The sequence below is a fragment of the Poecile atricapillus genome, chromosome 4 (genome assembly GCF_030490865.1).
Source record: "Poecile atricapillus isolate bPoeAtr1 chromosome 4, bPoeAtr1.hap1, whole genome shotgun sequence".
Classification (NCBI taxonomy): domain Eukaryota; kingdom Metazoa; phylum Chordata; class Aves; order Passeriformes; family Paridae; genus Poecile; species Poecile atricapillus.
The window spans coordinates 50,207,650-50,223,176 of NC_081252.1; the positions used below are offsets into that span (position 1 = coordinate 50,207,650).

At 35.8% G+C, this 15,527-nt stretch overlaps 1 protein-coding gene across 1 annotated transcript in view; it reads left to right on the forward strand.

Annotated features, from left to right (window-relative positions):
- Window positions 1-15,251, forward strand: part of USP46 (ubiquitin specific peptidase 46) — a 34,977-nt gene extending 19,726 nt beyond the window's left edge. Inside the window, exons 5-9 of the mRNA XM_058837953.1 lie at window positions 310-386; window positions 5,626-5,709; window positions 6,005-6,202; window positions 6,865-6,943; window positions 7,917-15,251. Of these exons, the coding sequence (XP_058693936.1) occupies window positions 310-386; window positions 5,626-5,709; window positions 6,005-6,202; window positions 6,865-6,943; window positions 7,917-8,018 (540 nt within the window). The 3' untranslated portion in view covers window positions 8,019-15,251. The remainder of the gene's footprint in view (window positions 1-309; window positions 387-5,625; window positions 5,710-6,004; window positions 6,203-6,864; window positions 6,944-7,916) is intronic.
- The last annotated feature ends 276 nt before the right edge of the window (window positions 15,252-15,527 follow it).

The window sequence follows — 15,527 nt, forward strand, 5'->3', positions numbered from 1 at the left end:
AGGCAATATAGGGGAGGATGGTTCACCTTTACTGAACAGTAGGTTGTCATTAATGTCCCATGGTTGGTGGGATTGAATAAGTGGAATAGACAGAAGCTAAATTATATGAAAGCTGGATTGGTAGAATTACTAATAAATATCACACTGAACATTAGTCACACTGAACTAAAAAAAATTAAAGCATTCAAATGAATTATTTTTATGTAAGAGCAGTTTCTACAGAAATAAATATTTTTAGCATTTACTAAAGATATAAACAGCATTTAGATGTATGGCATCTCTGTTTTACATGTATGTTTTTTGCAACAGGTTAGTAGCAAAGATGAAGATTTTCTTGACCTTTCTGTTGATGTGGAGCAGAACACATCGATTACACACTGTCTAAGGTAAATAAATGCATCTTTTTGGCAGATAATTCTAACTGCTAGATTTTTCAGGCCTAGTAGGTATAGAGAAAAGTAGAATAACATTTACATTTGGACTTACCCTAAGCAGGATAAAAATACTTCAAACTGGATATTTCCTCTAATGAAAAAATACACATTAATGTACTTTGCTTTACTCACCTTCTCTTTCAATGTATGTATTTGAAAGAGGAAAATAAATCAACTTTCAGGGATAATTGATTGCATTGTTGTCTGGAAGTATTGCTGCAGAATAAAAATTGGCTTCAAAGAGATTTAAATGTGCTTTTTTTAAGCTTCTGTACAAGTGCTTTGTTGATTATGATTTATATGCATATTAAAAGTTAACTATGTGTTTTGCACAATGAGTACTAGAGTCCATAGAGGGCAAAATATTTCAAAAGTCTGTTTTATTATCAGAAATTTCTTATTCTGTGTCTCATCCTAAAATTATGGGAAGTCTTTTATTCTAAATTTCTGTTCTGCTCCTAGTATATTCTTAACTTAAAAACTCTAGACATCCAAAAAATTTTCAGTCTTACATGGGTGATTATTCTGAGAGATTTAAAATGTCCAGAATTTTGACATTGATACAGTAAACAATTACCTAAGACAATGTGTTGCTGTTCTAAGGTAATGATTTTTCAATCGGTCAAACTTCTTCAAAATCCAAAATTGCTATCAAGGTTGAAATTGCATTTATCAGTTATTCTGGAATACCTAGGAGGGACTTCCTGGTGTGTTATCCCAAAGTGAGAGTTACAGAAAGAGAAATAATGTGAGGTATTAACTATTTCCTGAATCAGAAAGCAGTGACTTCTCTGTGAATATGACAACTGTACTAATTTCTATTAAAAAGTATTTTCCCCTCTCAGCTTCTATTCAGTCTCCCATAGGATACTGTAGTAGTCCTTAGCCCTCAAGTAGTCCACACTGCATTAATTTACCTCTCTCTAATAAGTGAGCAAACCTAAGAGAGGCTCTGGAAAGCAATGTGTTCTCCTTTTCTCCTGCAGTCTCTTTGCCTCTTCATAGTAACCAGTAGATGAACCATTATTGTTACTATAGGCTTTTGTTTGCACACTTTTCAGTTCTTCATTGTAGCCACTACCCTGAACTTGCCAGTATTACTTACCTTTCCCTACGGTGTTCAAAGTCAATTTGAAATCCCAGTGAGCTGTAAGGGTGCTGCAGTGCCTTCTGAGGTCCTTTCTAATCCGAGCTGTTATTTGGTTCTGTGGCACTGGAGATTGAGCTCTAAGATTTTCTTATAGCTGAGTCTTGTGAGCATGTTAGAAACCACTGCTGTATAGAAGTTACTATCTGTTCTTCAGCTTTCTCCAGTTTTTAATTTACATTCTTGATTTTTATTGTGGAAATGTTTTGTTGGGAGTGGCCGTTTTATCTAAAGGCAGAGTAAGTACTTCAGTACAAACACCAATAGCATTTCCTCTACTGAACAGCCTGGCTGTAGCTTAAGGCATGGAAGAACTGCATCTGCACAATTGCAACCAACAAGTGAATGCTGGAGTTGAAAGTGACTCCAAAGAGGTTAACCCCTACCTTCATGTCAGAGAGGATGCTTATCCAACCTGCTCCAGAAGATCTTTTTAGCAGTGTTATCTTGTCTATCCTAGTCCTTCCTGTTCTTCACTACCAATAAGTTTTTCCTGCTGTGTAATATGAATCTTTGTTGTTTCAGTTCAAGCCTATTTCTACTTGCCCTGTGTACTCTAGACATGAACCAGGGGTTGCCCTCATTCGCCTTAGCAGTAGCCTTTTGCATACAAGAAGAAGGTAATCACTTTGATTTAAACAGCCTAAGGTCATGCAACTTTTCCTTCTCAGGCTGTCTTCTCTGGATCTCTACACATGTTCATAACTCTTCAACCTTCTCTCCAACTGGACCTCTCTCTTGAACTCTTTCTTGAAGTGCTGCTGTCTAGAGCAGGGCATAATATTCCAACAGAGGTCTATACAATCCTGAGAAGAATGGATGCCCTAAGTCTCTTCATGCATTCCAGTGTAGTGCCTTTACTCAGGCATCGCCTTTACTTTACAACACCGTAACATGCATTTTGAAGTTTACCCATTGCTTCCTTTGGAAATAAAGGAAAGCAAAATCTCAATTTTTCTTTTCTTGGGGTGGGAGGTATAGGCCACTATTTACAGATTGAACAGGAGGAGAGTTATCACTTCTCATCTATTCTGACTGTGCTTTGTTAGCAACATTTCTACCTGTTTAGAAAACATATATTCAGTTAGAATATGGATTTCCTCTCATTGCTGTCTGGTATTACTCATTATTACACAAAATGTAAGTGCTTTTGTAGTTTCTTTCAATAGGAACATCCAAGTTATTACTCTTTTTGGAATCTTTGCTGTTTTCTTTTCAATGAATACTTGCTGTGTCTTAATAGCTTTAAGGGCTGCTGCATTTAAAAGGTAAAATACAAAAAAGATGTGCAAGGTAACATTTAAGTATAATGAATCTCCTACAGATGAATATTCTTTTATTTCTGTAGTTTTTCAAAATGTAAAAGGTCTTTGTGTACTCAAGATGTCCAATGAACAGAAAGAATACAAGCCTCTGGTATAGTCTAAGCCCACAGGATAGACAGCTGGGTCTGAAGCAATAAAAGTCCAATAACAAATATAATATATACCCATTGTTTTTATTTCCACTGGAAGTTGCAAAGTTTACCAGTCAGTTTGATCCTGACTTGTGTAATAATAATTAATATTACACTAATAATTCTTTCATCTCTTAAAACACAAAATTAATATTATTTACACATATAAACAATAGAAAGCATTTTTTACAATGTAGCAGCGAGGCTGTAGAAGCACAAGGTCAATGTGATAAGTTAGTACATCTTGAGCAGGTGTATTTAAAAATTTCTCTTTTTTTGCTAAAATAACATATAAGCAAAATGCAGGTTGGACTATTAATGGAATAGGAGAGAGTTAGACATATCTTGAAACTAGCTTTGCAGATCTAGAGAAGAGTTCTGCAAGGCTGTGGCTCTTGCACATGCAGACTTTGTGATCTCCAGTCAGTGATCTGTTGTTTTGAACTGTTTAACATCTGTTAGAAATGCCATGCTGAAAATTCTCAATTGCTGAAAGAGTTACCGAAGTTGCAAATTATCTCAATGCCTAACCATTTTTTCAGTGAAACTTGTTTTTCTAATACTACTAATAATAAATTCATAAGATAAAATAGAACCATAAGATTCCTTAAGATTCCATAATGCTGCTATTAAATTAATGAATAAATACTAATTCTACTAATAATAAATAATACTAATGATATATATTAATAGCATCAGAATAACTAGTACATTTTAAAAGGAATTCAGAAACTCTTTGAGTTTAATTAACTTTCATGGGAGGCTTGGCATAGAACAAACCAATATCTATCAAATTTCTACCATCTGCACATGCTTCTTCATGTTAGAAAAACATTATTTCCTTGCCTCACTTTGAGATAGGAGGAAAACTAATAAATTCCCCAAATTTGTTTGCTTTTTTAAAATTTGAGACTGTAGGCTTTGAAAATAAACATCAGACTCTTTCTGTAACAGCCAACCTGAAACTTTCACAGGCACATTCTATGGAGTCTTATGTTCCATGCACATATAACTTATCTTTAATATTTTCTTTCAGGTCTTTGCTTGTGGTTCCCTGAAAGGTTACCATGTTTTTCAGATGAATTGGCTGAATTCAGTTAATTTTGTGTTTAAATTCAAATGTGAAATCAGGTGTTGAGATCGGTGTTTAACGATGAAGCAAATCCTTCCCAGTGATAATGCTTTATTTTCTTTTAGATAAAAAATACTTATGATCAAAGTTTAGCTGTAACTTATCTTTCAAAATATGTATTTTTTCCTAAATTTCAGCACTTTCTCCAAAGTGTTAAGACCTTATAAAGAAAAGAAATCAATAAAAGTATTCTCAGTTATTAAAAATATTATAGAGTCATATGAAGTGCTTCCTTGTCACACTCTGTCAACCTTAAACTTTTATGAAGTTATGTAATTAACTTCTAAGATCTATGCCCTAGCAAACTATACAGTCTTCATCTCTCCCACCTACCCCTGTAGTGATGATGTCAGGAAGAAATTACCATCCAGAATCCTCCCTTTGCCTTGTAAGACAGTTCTGGTGCTGCCTTCTGTGACAGCAAGATGAAGTTGGAGACAGTGTGTATTCAGCTTCCATCAAGGTGAATTGCAGTGGTAGAAGGGAATTTATTTGGGTTGGAATTAGCCTGGAGTTCAGAAGCCTGTCAGGTATGAGGTAGGGGCACTCAATAGGACAGTTCTGGAATTCTGATATATCTACTTATGGCTCAAAGTCACAGGAAAGCCCATGCGTTTAAAATGGGAGATAAGTGCTTATATCTGCATTCACAGTTCTCAAAACACCTGCTCAGCTGCAATATAACACAAGAGGTGACAAAAATAATTACCGTTACTTTTTTTTTTTTACAGTTAAGTACTGTTAGGTACCTAAAATTCTGCTCCAGAGCATATCAGCACTGACTTCCCGCAAATCTTTTCTGTGAGCTGAAAGATATTATCCAACCAGCCTTCCACTGCCTTTATCACTTTAAAAGTTCAATCCAGAAATATCTCCAAGTATATTTACTTGACCAAGATTTACAAAACTTTCTATACCAGCTGCCTCTTTCCTTTTTTAGAACATGAAAAAGTGTAATCTAAAAACTTCTAGATGACTGTTTAAAAGGTTAGAGAACGCAGGAAACTAAGTTAAATTTATTTCTTCTTTGTAAGAGGATTCAAACCTCTCTTATGGAAGAAAACCATAAACTGTGAGATATTTGGGGATGGTAGAAGTGCACTTAAAGTTGCTCCATTCTGCAAATAATTTAAAAAGTAACAGAATGGATTGAGTGATTATACCCAAGTCTGGGCAGCCCCTTTATGTGAGAGACCAGATATAGGTCCCATTCTGGGACACCTGACCTTTCATCTGTATCATATAGAGGGCCTCAGCTCCTAATATAACTTGTCATAGCAGCCAGATACCCTAATTCCATTTGCAACCCCCAATACAGTCTCTTCAGATGCTTTAGAAAACTGGAATGGGTGAAAATTTCATCCTGCATGTCTTTTGAATTTGCTTCAGTTCATCAGCCCAAGTGGGGCAAATGTATTCATATCCCTAAATAACTGATGGTTGAATTTATTTGCAGAGACTTCAGTAACACAGAGACACTATGTAGTGAACAGAAATACTACTGTGAAACTTGCTGCAGTAAACAAGAGGCACAGAAGAGGTAAGCAAAGAGCAGGCTGTTTCACCATGCACCTCCTGGGCTCTGGCAAACTTACTCTTTGATATTTATTCTCTTTAAATACCTAGAAACCTTACATCCCAAATGCATTCTCTGTGTGGACCAGAGAACCTGCAGACAGATTTAAAGGCATGTGTCTTAGTCTAGAAGCTAGTGCTAGTTGACTATTGTTACTTACAAAGTGCTTTTATAATGCAGACATTTGCTTATTAAGGGAAGAGAGAATGGTTTTGAACTGGTCAGGGGTTTATCATATGCATTCTTAATGGTTTCACAGGATGAGAGTTAAAAAACTGCCAATGATTCTTGCCTTACACCTCAAGAGATTCAAGTACATGGAGCAATTGCACAGGTATACGAAGCTGTCTTACCGGGTAGTGTTTCCTCTGGAGTTACGTCTCTTCAACACATCTGGCGACGCTGTCAACTTAGATCGGATGTACGACTTGGTAGCTGTTGTTGTCCACTGTGGAAGGTGATGTACTTTCATGTGTATCACAAGCTATTGCCAGGTGTTTGCCAAGGGCAGAGCTATCCCTGACAAAATGCAGGGAGAATGGGAGGCAGGGCTTACAGCCTGCTGCTGTACAAACCTGCATGGGTCTTGGGCTGAACCATATGGCCAGCCTCCCTCATAGTAAACCAGTACTTGTTTAAGAAATAGTGTCTCAGCTCTCCTGAAGTCACAAGTTCGGTTTAAATTGATCAAACTACCTCCTTCTTCATAAGATTCCTTAAGAAGTTGGGAGCCAGGATTCTGTGACAGCCAAAGGCTGTCATTGTGTAGGCCCCACAACAGATCGCCTTGGTCAATTTTCCCCCGCTAAGTTCTTAAAGTTTTAAAAGAATTTAATACCTACCAAGAGAAACTTGTTAAGTGCTCTGTGGGATAACTTGCTAAATGGTCCTGGCACAGATAAAAAAAACACCTTTAGTTTTCATTTGATTAGCTTTGCAACAAGTTAAAATAAAAAGGTGAAAGGACTAAATGTCTAGTGTACCACCACAGGTGGATTTACCATGTTTTTCATAACTTTTAATTATAACATATAATTCTGTATTCATAAAGAAATGTAGCTTATCAGAGTGGACTCCATAGTATATTCTAATATTTTGGGGTTTTGTTTTGTTTTCTAGTGGACCGAATCGGGGCCATTACATTACCATTGTGAAAAGTCATGGATTTTGGCTCTTGTTTGATGATGACATTGTAGAGGTCAGTATGCTGAAGGTCATGAGCACAACTTTTGTCTTAGTGTTTGCTTCCCTACTTGGGTTAAAATTCTGATCCAGAACTGGGTTTACTAGTTAATCTCAGTTTACCAGACTGAGATTGCCAGTCTGCAAAGCCACAGTTTGGTTGTAATGTTTATTTCAACTCCGTTAGGAAGAAAGATTGTAAACAAAATTATTAATCCTGTAGTTTGTGCTCTGTCAGTTTCAGAGGGATTTTTATTTCATAACTACATCAAATGTTTTTAATACGAGACTTTAAGAATTTAATTTTGAATGTTTTCTATATCTAATAAATCAATTTAATTCATTAAAACCTTATCACTTGGTGAAACTGAACTAGGTAAAGCTAGCACTGCTGTAGAATTTTCAGTTTTGAATAGGGAATTTACAAGAAAGTCTGAACTGTGTTGTTGTTCTGGGATTGTCTGAATGTGGATTAGAGTAGAATCTGTCCCACAGCTATTGCAGATTCTGTCTAAGCATTCTGAAACTCATTCTTATGCAAACCCTTTATGTCATTGTGGCACACTGGCAAAACTGAGATTTCAAGTCTGATTTCCCAAGAGGTATGGAAAGTGAGCACTGGGATGGTGGATGGGGCAAGTTTTGAAGAAGGTTTCTGAAAATCTGAGAAAGATGGGATCACATGGTCACATTTATATCTTAACACAAAAATGTTCATTACTGCATTCCAAGGAATCTCTCTGTTATTGGAAAAAGCCTAATTCAGTTAGGTTCAGTGACAGAAGCATGTCTATGACTTTCATGAGTGAGATCAGCAAGGCTTAGCCCCCCAGTCTTTACCCTTTAACTGCTTAAGTTGCAAGCAGTATTTTCTAATTGCTACCTCTAAACAAATAAATGAATTTGTCTTTTCTGTTCATACAGTCATTTAATCTGTGTTTGGTATTTGTTTTATCTAACAGCATATTAAAAAAATATTTATTTTACAGAAAATAGATGCTCAAGCTATTGAAGAATTCTATGGTCTGACCTCTGATATATCAAAAAATTCAGAGTCTGGCTATATTTTATTCTATCAGTCAAGAGAGTGACTTGGCAAACTGTGATAATTTCGCACAAGAATGCTGCAAGCAAAAGAAGGTGTTGGCTCCCCTGAACTGACTTTTACACAGACCACATCTCGGATGGTTGAACAACAATACACTGTCTCCTATTCCATGGTCTACATGATGTTGACTATAACCGTCCAATTTTGGCATTCAGAATTTTATTTTAGAGAGGGGGGGTTGTTTGTAGTTTTTAAGACTGATTGAAGAGCTAATTGAAGTCAGATTTTAGTGGAATTTATATGGACTAACATTTACAAATAATAAGATTTGGATGTCAACTGTTAAACCCAATCCAGCTAGAGTAGTATTTTATATGAAAGTGTTCATTACATTTAGGGAAAAATTATTTAAAACTTTCTAGATTGTTCTGGAGTGTGTTGATTTACAAAGCATTCCTTTAAATACATCCTGACGTATACCTACCCCTTATAAGTGTAAGGAAAAAAATGGATTTCATGATGATTTGAGTTGTGGTTGTATTGGGGATTTTTTTACATTACTCCGTTACTCTGCTGCAGAAAAGATGCTTGGGTTACCCTGCTGCAGAAAAGATATTCTTCCAAAATTATTTCATTTTTGGTTGTAAAAGCTTTTGGTGTGTAACCACAGGCCTAAAATTCACATAGAGGGATTTAAATTACACTGGAATGAAGTAATTCTGTATGTTCAGTCACTTTGTCATGAGATAGTACAGATGAGGTGAGATTTCAGAACTTACAGAGCACTGGAATAAAGGGAGTAAGATCACATATATGATACAGAGATAAATTGCTCTTATAAAGATTGATCTTTTTGTTAAAATGATATCATACATTGTTTACTTTGAGTTTGCAGCGATTGCAACAGTGCTCACATGTGACATATCCATCCCGACTGAAATTATCCAGTCCATTGAAATAAGCATTGTTTGTACATAAAACATGGCTTGATCCTGCAATTTTCTAAATATCTGTAAGTCCTATTTTCATTTCTCAAGACAGAGCCCATTTCTTAGAAACATAATACATAACAACCACTAGTGTACACACTATCATGTATATATCATCCTTAACATTTTTGGTCATATTTGACAGAGTTTTGTCACCACAAAAATAGATAGGGATCTGGAGTGCTTGATTTCAAAATCAGTACAAAAAGCTTAGTTTGTGATTTTCCTGGGTGAATTTGGCTGGGGCTTGTCAGGCACTGGCTAATAAAATTTCTGAATTCACCTGAATACCTGAATTTGGCAAGGAATAAATGTAGAAGAAAGTATCAATAAGGTTTGAGAAAGGATTGATAGTGGCTTGAGACAGTGGTAATGCTGGATAGCTACCTTGTTCAGTTTGACACTTTCGCTCCATTACACAATTCTTGAACTTCTGTAGCCAAAGTCCTATTCCAATGACATCAACAACAAAAACACTCTTCTTGTCTTCATGGGGACTGACAGTGGGTTATACTATTTATAAGGAAATATTCTCATCTCACAAATTTATTTCTACCTGTTACATTTTATTTACTTATTATGTATTTATCAGACAGTGTTGCTTTTTGTCCTTTTCTTTAAGAAGCCTGCCTGACACTTTATGGCCAACACTCCATTTCAAGAAATGGCTTTTGAAGTGCAGCTACATCTCATATTTTAGTCTTCTGTAGAAAAGATAATAATGCTTTTTGCTGTACTCTACTGTGAATGTGAAATATCTTTTGTAAAATATTGGTGAAAATGAAGTAGCTTCTACTGTAACATCATCTGAATTTCAGTTGGATTTAACAATGGTCATTTTGTAAACTAAGGCAATGTAGCACTTTACACTGAATGAGAAGCAGAAGTAGACTTTTCAGCTAAGATTATTTGTGATTTATCATGTTATTATACTGATGCAAGAAAACAGATGTAGAATGTAACCTCAGAGGACTTAAGTGAATGAAAGTAGTGGTCTACAGAGATCACTCACATGAATGAAGGCTGGTATGCAGGCTCTAGACAAGCATAATTAGGATGCAGCTCTTCTTTTATTGATGTTAGAATGAAATGTTCTGTCTAATACCGAAGATAGACATCTTACAGCAGACTTCAACTCCCACTGAGACCCAGGAGCTTTTCCACTGAAAGGCTAAACCTGCAAATCCCTCTTTAACTGATTTTTTCATAAACATTCAGAATTTCTGTATAGAAAAATATAAAAATGACTGGCCTTTTAAAATGGATAAGGTTTCCTCACTGTGAATGAAATCACTTTCTATATCAGCATTAATTAGTGCTTGTCCAAAGGTCTGTATTTTGCAGTTTACTACTGAACATTCTTACAGCATTCTTTAGTTTTAAAAGATTCAACAAAACAGATATTCTTAAAGTATCATTTGAATCTTCAGGGCTCATGTTGATATGAAAAGTAATTTTTCATAAAAATAATTTTTAAATCAGTTCAATTTTAGGAAACATGTTCCTTATTTCAACAGACTTATGTGAAACTTGGTTTTTAAAATGTTAATAGTTTGAATTAATATTTAAATGCTAAACTACAGGATAATAATCTCTGATTTTTCTCCACTGCAAGACAGCTTTAGATTGTAAAACACACAGTTCATTGCAGTAAGTTATTGAGAGTAAAATTACTAGAATAAGCTGCTTCAGAAAGTATGAAAAAGCATTTCTAATTCATGCTAGCCCATGAAAAGATCACAGCACTAGTATCACAGCAGTCCAGCATCAGGAGTCTGACAGCAGCTCTGCAACATTGTGGAATACACACTTCATATTAACACTAGCTAAACTAGGGAGCATTTTCTTTTGATTAACAAAGTTGCAGTCACAATTCTATAAATTGGATCCAGTCTGCAGTGTGCTGAATGTCTTGACTTCAGTCCAAAAGCTGTCTGTCACAGCTGTATGAATAGTGCCAGTCTAGGCAGAGGAATTCTTCTTTGTCAAATTAAGCACATTCACTCAAGTTTTGCAGGATTGGGATCCCCACAGGAACAATCATATGGTATAAAGTATTTTAATTGATTAAATAAAGCATAATCCCTTTTCTCTTATGCTTATGCATAGATTTCCAGTCTCTTATGAAAGAATGGAAAAATACCTAAGACAATAAAAGATTTTCAGCTAGCAGTGAGAAAACAAAGTGCTAACACAGATCTCTAATACTATTCAGTGTTTCCCTAAAATTACTGTATTTTGTGGCGTCAGGTTCTAGGTATATTAGGTCTAACAACAATTGAAGTTTTCCAATTGTTTCCCATGCTGTTGCTGAGATTCATTGTCCATTTATAAATACTACTGCAATGTTCTCTATTTAAAAAAAAAACATTTTTGTCTTGTGCTGTGTTTCCACAGCACTGCAGTGCTGATGGATCAGTTACCTTAGAGGATAAGCTCAGAACTCAGCTTTTATATTTCCAAGAACAGGCTGTTGGGATTTTATGGAATTTCTAATTTGGGAACATAGCAGAGGGAGGCAGAAGAGTGGAGTGATGGAAAAGCTGTACCAATGAAACAGAGCACCTTTTTGAAATTAGGTCCCAAAATTACTCCTGTCAATTCTAACAATTTAGTAACCGCAGAGTACTAGATTATGTATGAAAAGTCTTGAGCAGTTGGAGTAAAGAAAACAAAGCAGCAGGAATTTCCTTCATATCAGGTTTAATAAATTATTAAAGACCTAGCAAAATTAAACTGAAATTCACCTTACACAATGGGCCCTAAAGTGCTATCACAACCTGCTTTTTATCTTCAGACATTACATTTCAGTCATTCATCTGTTGCAGCATCATGTAGTTGGCACCTGAGCTGACAGCTTGCAGCTGCCAGTGATTTGATGCCTCTCAACAGCAGACCCTTCTTGTTTTATCCCTTTTTTGCTGCATGTGGCTGATAGTTGTGAGCAGTGTCTTACAGCTGAATGAATACTAGAAATTTAAACAAATTTTGGTTGTGTACCTGTTCTTTGTTAGTATCTCTTAGAAGGATTTGTTTTAACTTATTTTTCTTGTGTTGGTCTGTTACTGTATTTGTATAATAACTTATGTGGTTAATGCTATTTGCTTTGCTTTAATTTTTATGTACTTAGTTTTTTTTAAAATGTAATCAACCCAAGCACTTTAAGCAACAATGTCAATCTTGTGAAATTCCAATCAGCTTAATGTTTTGCCTTTGTCTTACTGTTTTTCAGCTGCTTATTTGTGGTCCAATATCTCTAGTTACAACTCAATTTCTATTTTAAGGTTTGTAGTCCTAGCTGGGTTGTAAAATTGGAAAGCCCAAGTATTTTCATACATATTTGTTCATGCATAAAAAGGAGGGAGTGTTTACTATGTGTCTGCTACACACATCAGCGTGTACCTGACGAGCTGCACTCTGCACATTTCACAGCCTCTTTTGCTCTCTGCCTGCTAACCCATCTGAGGATGTCTGTAATACTTCAATCTGTGACACAGTTATCCATGATTAGAATTTAGAAAAGTTCCAATTCTTACAGGAAAATTCTCTTTTACCAGACACAGAGTAAGCTGTCAATCAGCTGATAATACAGGTATTGCTCCCTTTGCCATTTTATCAGTCCTCTGTTCAGTTTCAATTCTGAATAATCTGACGAGCCACAATTATTCTTGGCTACTGTGTGCGTGCTGGCAAGGAAAGCAAACTTTTGCATCTTTCTTCTCTTCACTTGGGCCAACATAAAGCAAAAGAAAAGAGATAATGAGGTAAGGTGAATGCTTGTGTAAAATGATGGTTTTAGAGGACAGCATCTATGGTGTTCATATCAGAAAGTCACTGACTTTCTCTGTTGTTAATGCAAGGGTTATTCCTAGTGCTTTAGATATTGTATTTTCTTTGATCGATGAAAAGACCAGAACTTTTTCCTGTTGCATCTGTTCTGATACTGAGGTGTTTCTTCTCAATTTAACGTGGCCCTTAATATGTAAATAGCCCTTGGCAAGCCTTGATAGACACCCATTTAATTTCCTTCCAGATAATATGCATTACTTCAAAGAGATTGCTTGGACCTGCCTACAAGATTTATTCAGAGAACACAGTTCTTTTGCATACAGGGTCAAATAACACCTATCAGGAGGTATGTGCCCACCTGATGGGACCATCTGGCTAAAGCCACACTATTTTACATACTCATGATTCTCAACCCTCTAGGAGGTTTGCTTGCTGGCTTTGCCTGACTGATTTAATATGAAACTGCAAATAACTCCCTTTATTCATGGTCTCAGAGTTGCTATAATTCTTTAATAAATTCTGTTTCATTTGGTTATCAAGGCTGGGACTATTGTACTATGTAAAATAAATTAACTTGTGTGTGCTATTCACAGCAGTCAATTTAACAGCCTAATGCTTCTGATGAAGGCAATTGCAGGTGGCAACTTCACTATATGTAAGAATATGAAAAAGTAACTTTTCTGTGATAGCACAGTAGGTCTATAGGAGAAGCTGGACTGACATGCAGCTTCCTAACCTCCATTCTCTAGCTAATCCTGACCCTTCTCATAGGGTTCCAAAGTGGCAAGACTAAACCCTTTGTGAAGACGTCTTGCAGTTCACCAAAACATGTTGCTTGCTGCAGTAGATAATTAATGAGTACTTGCCATGTCTCTGTCCTCCCTCCCCAGAATCTCATTAATATGTATACATTCCTTGAAGAGGCTGAGCTTAAACCTCATCTTTGTATTTGCAATGGCGTTCATGTTTGAAATGTTCCACACCAGACTCGGGCCACATACTAAATTGTTCCCCAGCCCTCTCTCAACTCTCATTCTAACAGCAAGAGCAGTATCAGGGCAGCCATGTGACCTTCACTGAAACAGAGCAGAAACAAGCTCCATAACTTATCATGATGCTTTAGGAGTAAAGCCACAACATCCTGTATGAATATGAATGTAGGGTAGGGGGAAGAAGAAAGAGAAGAGGATGAAATAAGGAAAGGGTTGGTTTTTTTCAGGCTTTGAATATGTGTATCTATTTGTAAATATATAGTCCCTCTCTACCTTGTCAAAATGATGCAATCATAATAAAACTACTTAAATTTTGTGCTAGTTTTTTAAAAGGAATAAGAGGTAGCAAAATTATGAGGCACACAATTGGGAACACATACAAATACTGGATTTCTAGTACAGCGTACAGTACTTGGTGTATGTGTACAAATGAATATCTGCCCTTTTTAATCATCATGTACATGTAATTGAACCCTGCGCCACCTGCAGAACTGTAAGATAAAAATCATGTTGGTTATTCAGGTTGTAACATAAGAAAACAGTATTTTCTCCTGTTAACATGTTTATATTTTACATAAAATAAACTCCCTAGCTGATCTTGCTTCCATTCAATTTGCTTTGACTCCAGCTGGAGCCATACTAAGGCTGAGTACTGAAGTTGGTTTTTAGACGTCATGCTTCTGAATGTCAGATGCCTGTGTTCTTACAGATGATAAGACTACTGATGCTTGCTTTTTATTTAATTTAATATGATCATCACATTTTAAGTGACTTCAGAGAATATTTCACCATGTGGGCTGACTGCCTCTGAAGTGTCTTAAGAGAACAAGTGCTGCAAGTAGCTTCTGAATTGTCTTGGTAGAATATACATACAATTGCATGACTGAGCTGTACCCAGCTAAAACACACCACTGACCTTGTCAATGTTTCTGAGCTTCAATGTTTCAGCTAAAACTGAAGAGAATAAAAATCAGCCAGAATTGAACTACCCTTTACTTCAGGGAGCAATGACCCCTTTTAGCCTGGGATTTTACTTGCAACTAATGGAGTAGGAAAGGATTTTCCTAATGAAGTCTAAAATTTTGTTAAAGAGTTGAAAGGTTCCTGTTGTCTGCTGATTTTCCTTTAGTTGTTCATTAACAAACACAAAAATTCTCATTCATACATTCTCAAAAGTGAGATAGATAAAAGGCTGGAGTTTCTTGCTCCTGTCTAAATAGATTGTCTTTATTCCTTCAGAATCATTTAGGGAAGTGAAATAAAATATAGCTGTCAAACTGCATGTTATATTTATAGCTAACACACTTAGATTTATGGTACATCAGACTATCAAAGGACTGGGTTGAAAAACACTTCATATCTTACAGTGCATATTTTCTCTCAAAATAAAAATATTTGAAGTACCCTCAAATATATTTCTGGGTTATTAGGACATAAGCATTTGACTGCAAATCCATTCTTTAAAAACATTTTCAAGAAATAGAATTTGTGGTGTACAAATAAAGAAACCAAGAAAAAGTTTCCAGTGGCAGGATTCATAATCACTGTACATGGGCTCCACTAGAATTTCTCTCACTTCAGAAATGCACTTTCCTAGAAGCTGTATGATGTTTACCTGTATCTCTGTTCTTTATTCTTTTGTATGAATTCAGTTAATCATTTTACATTAGACTGGGCTATGTTCTGTGCTGTAGATATCCAGAGAAATGCTAAAAATATAATTTAATCTGAATTGAAAAGTCAGATATGGTAGGAGAAAATTGTAAGTTTACTCATTTAAAT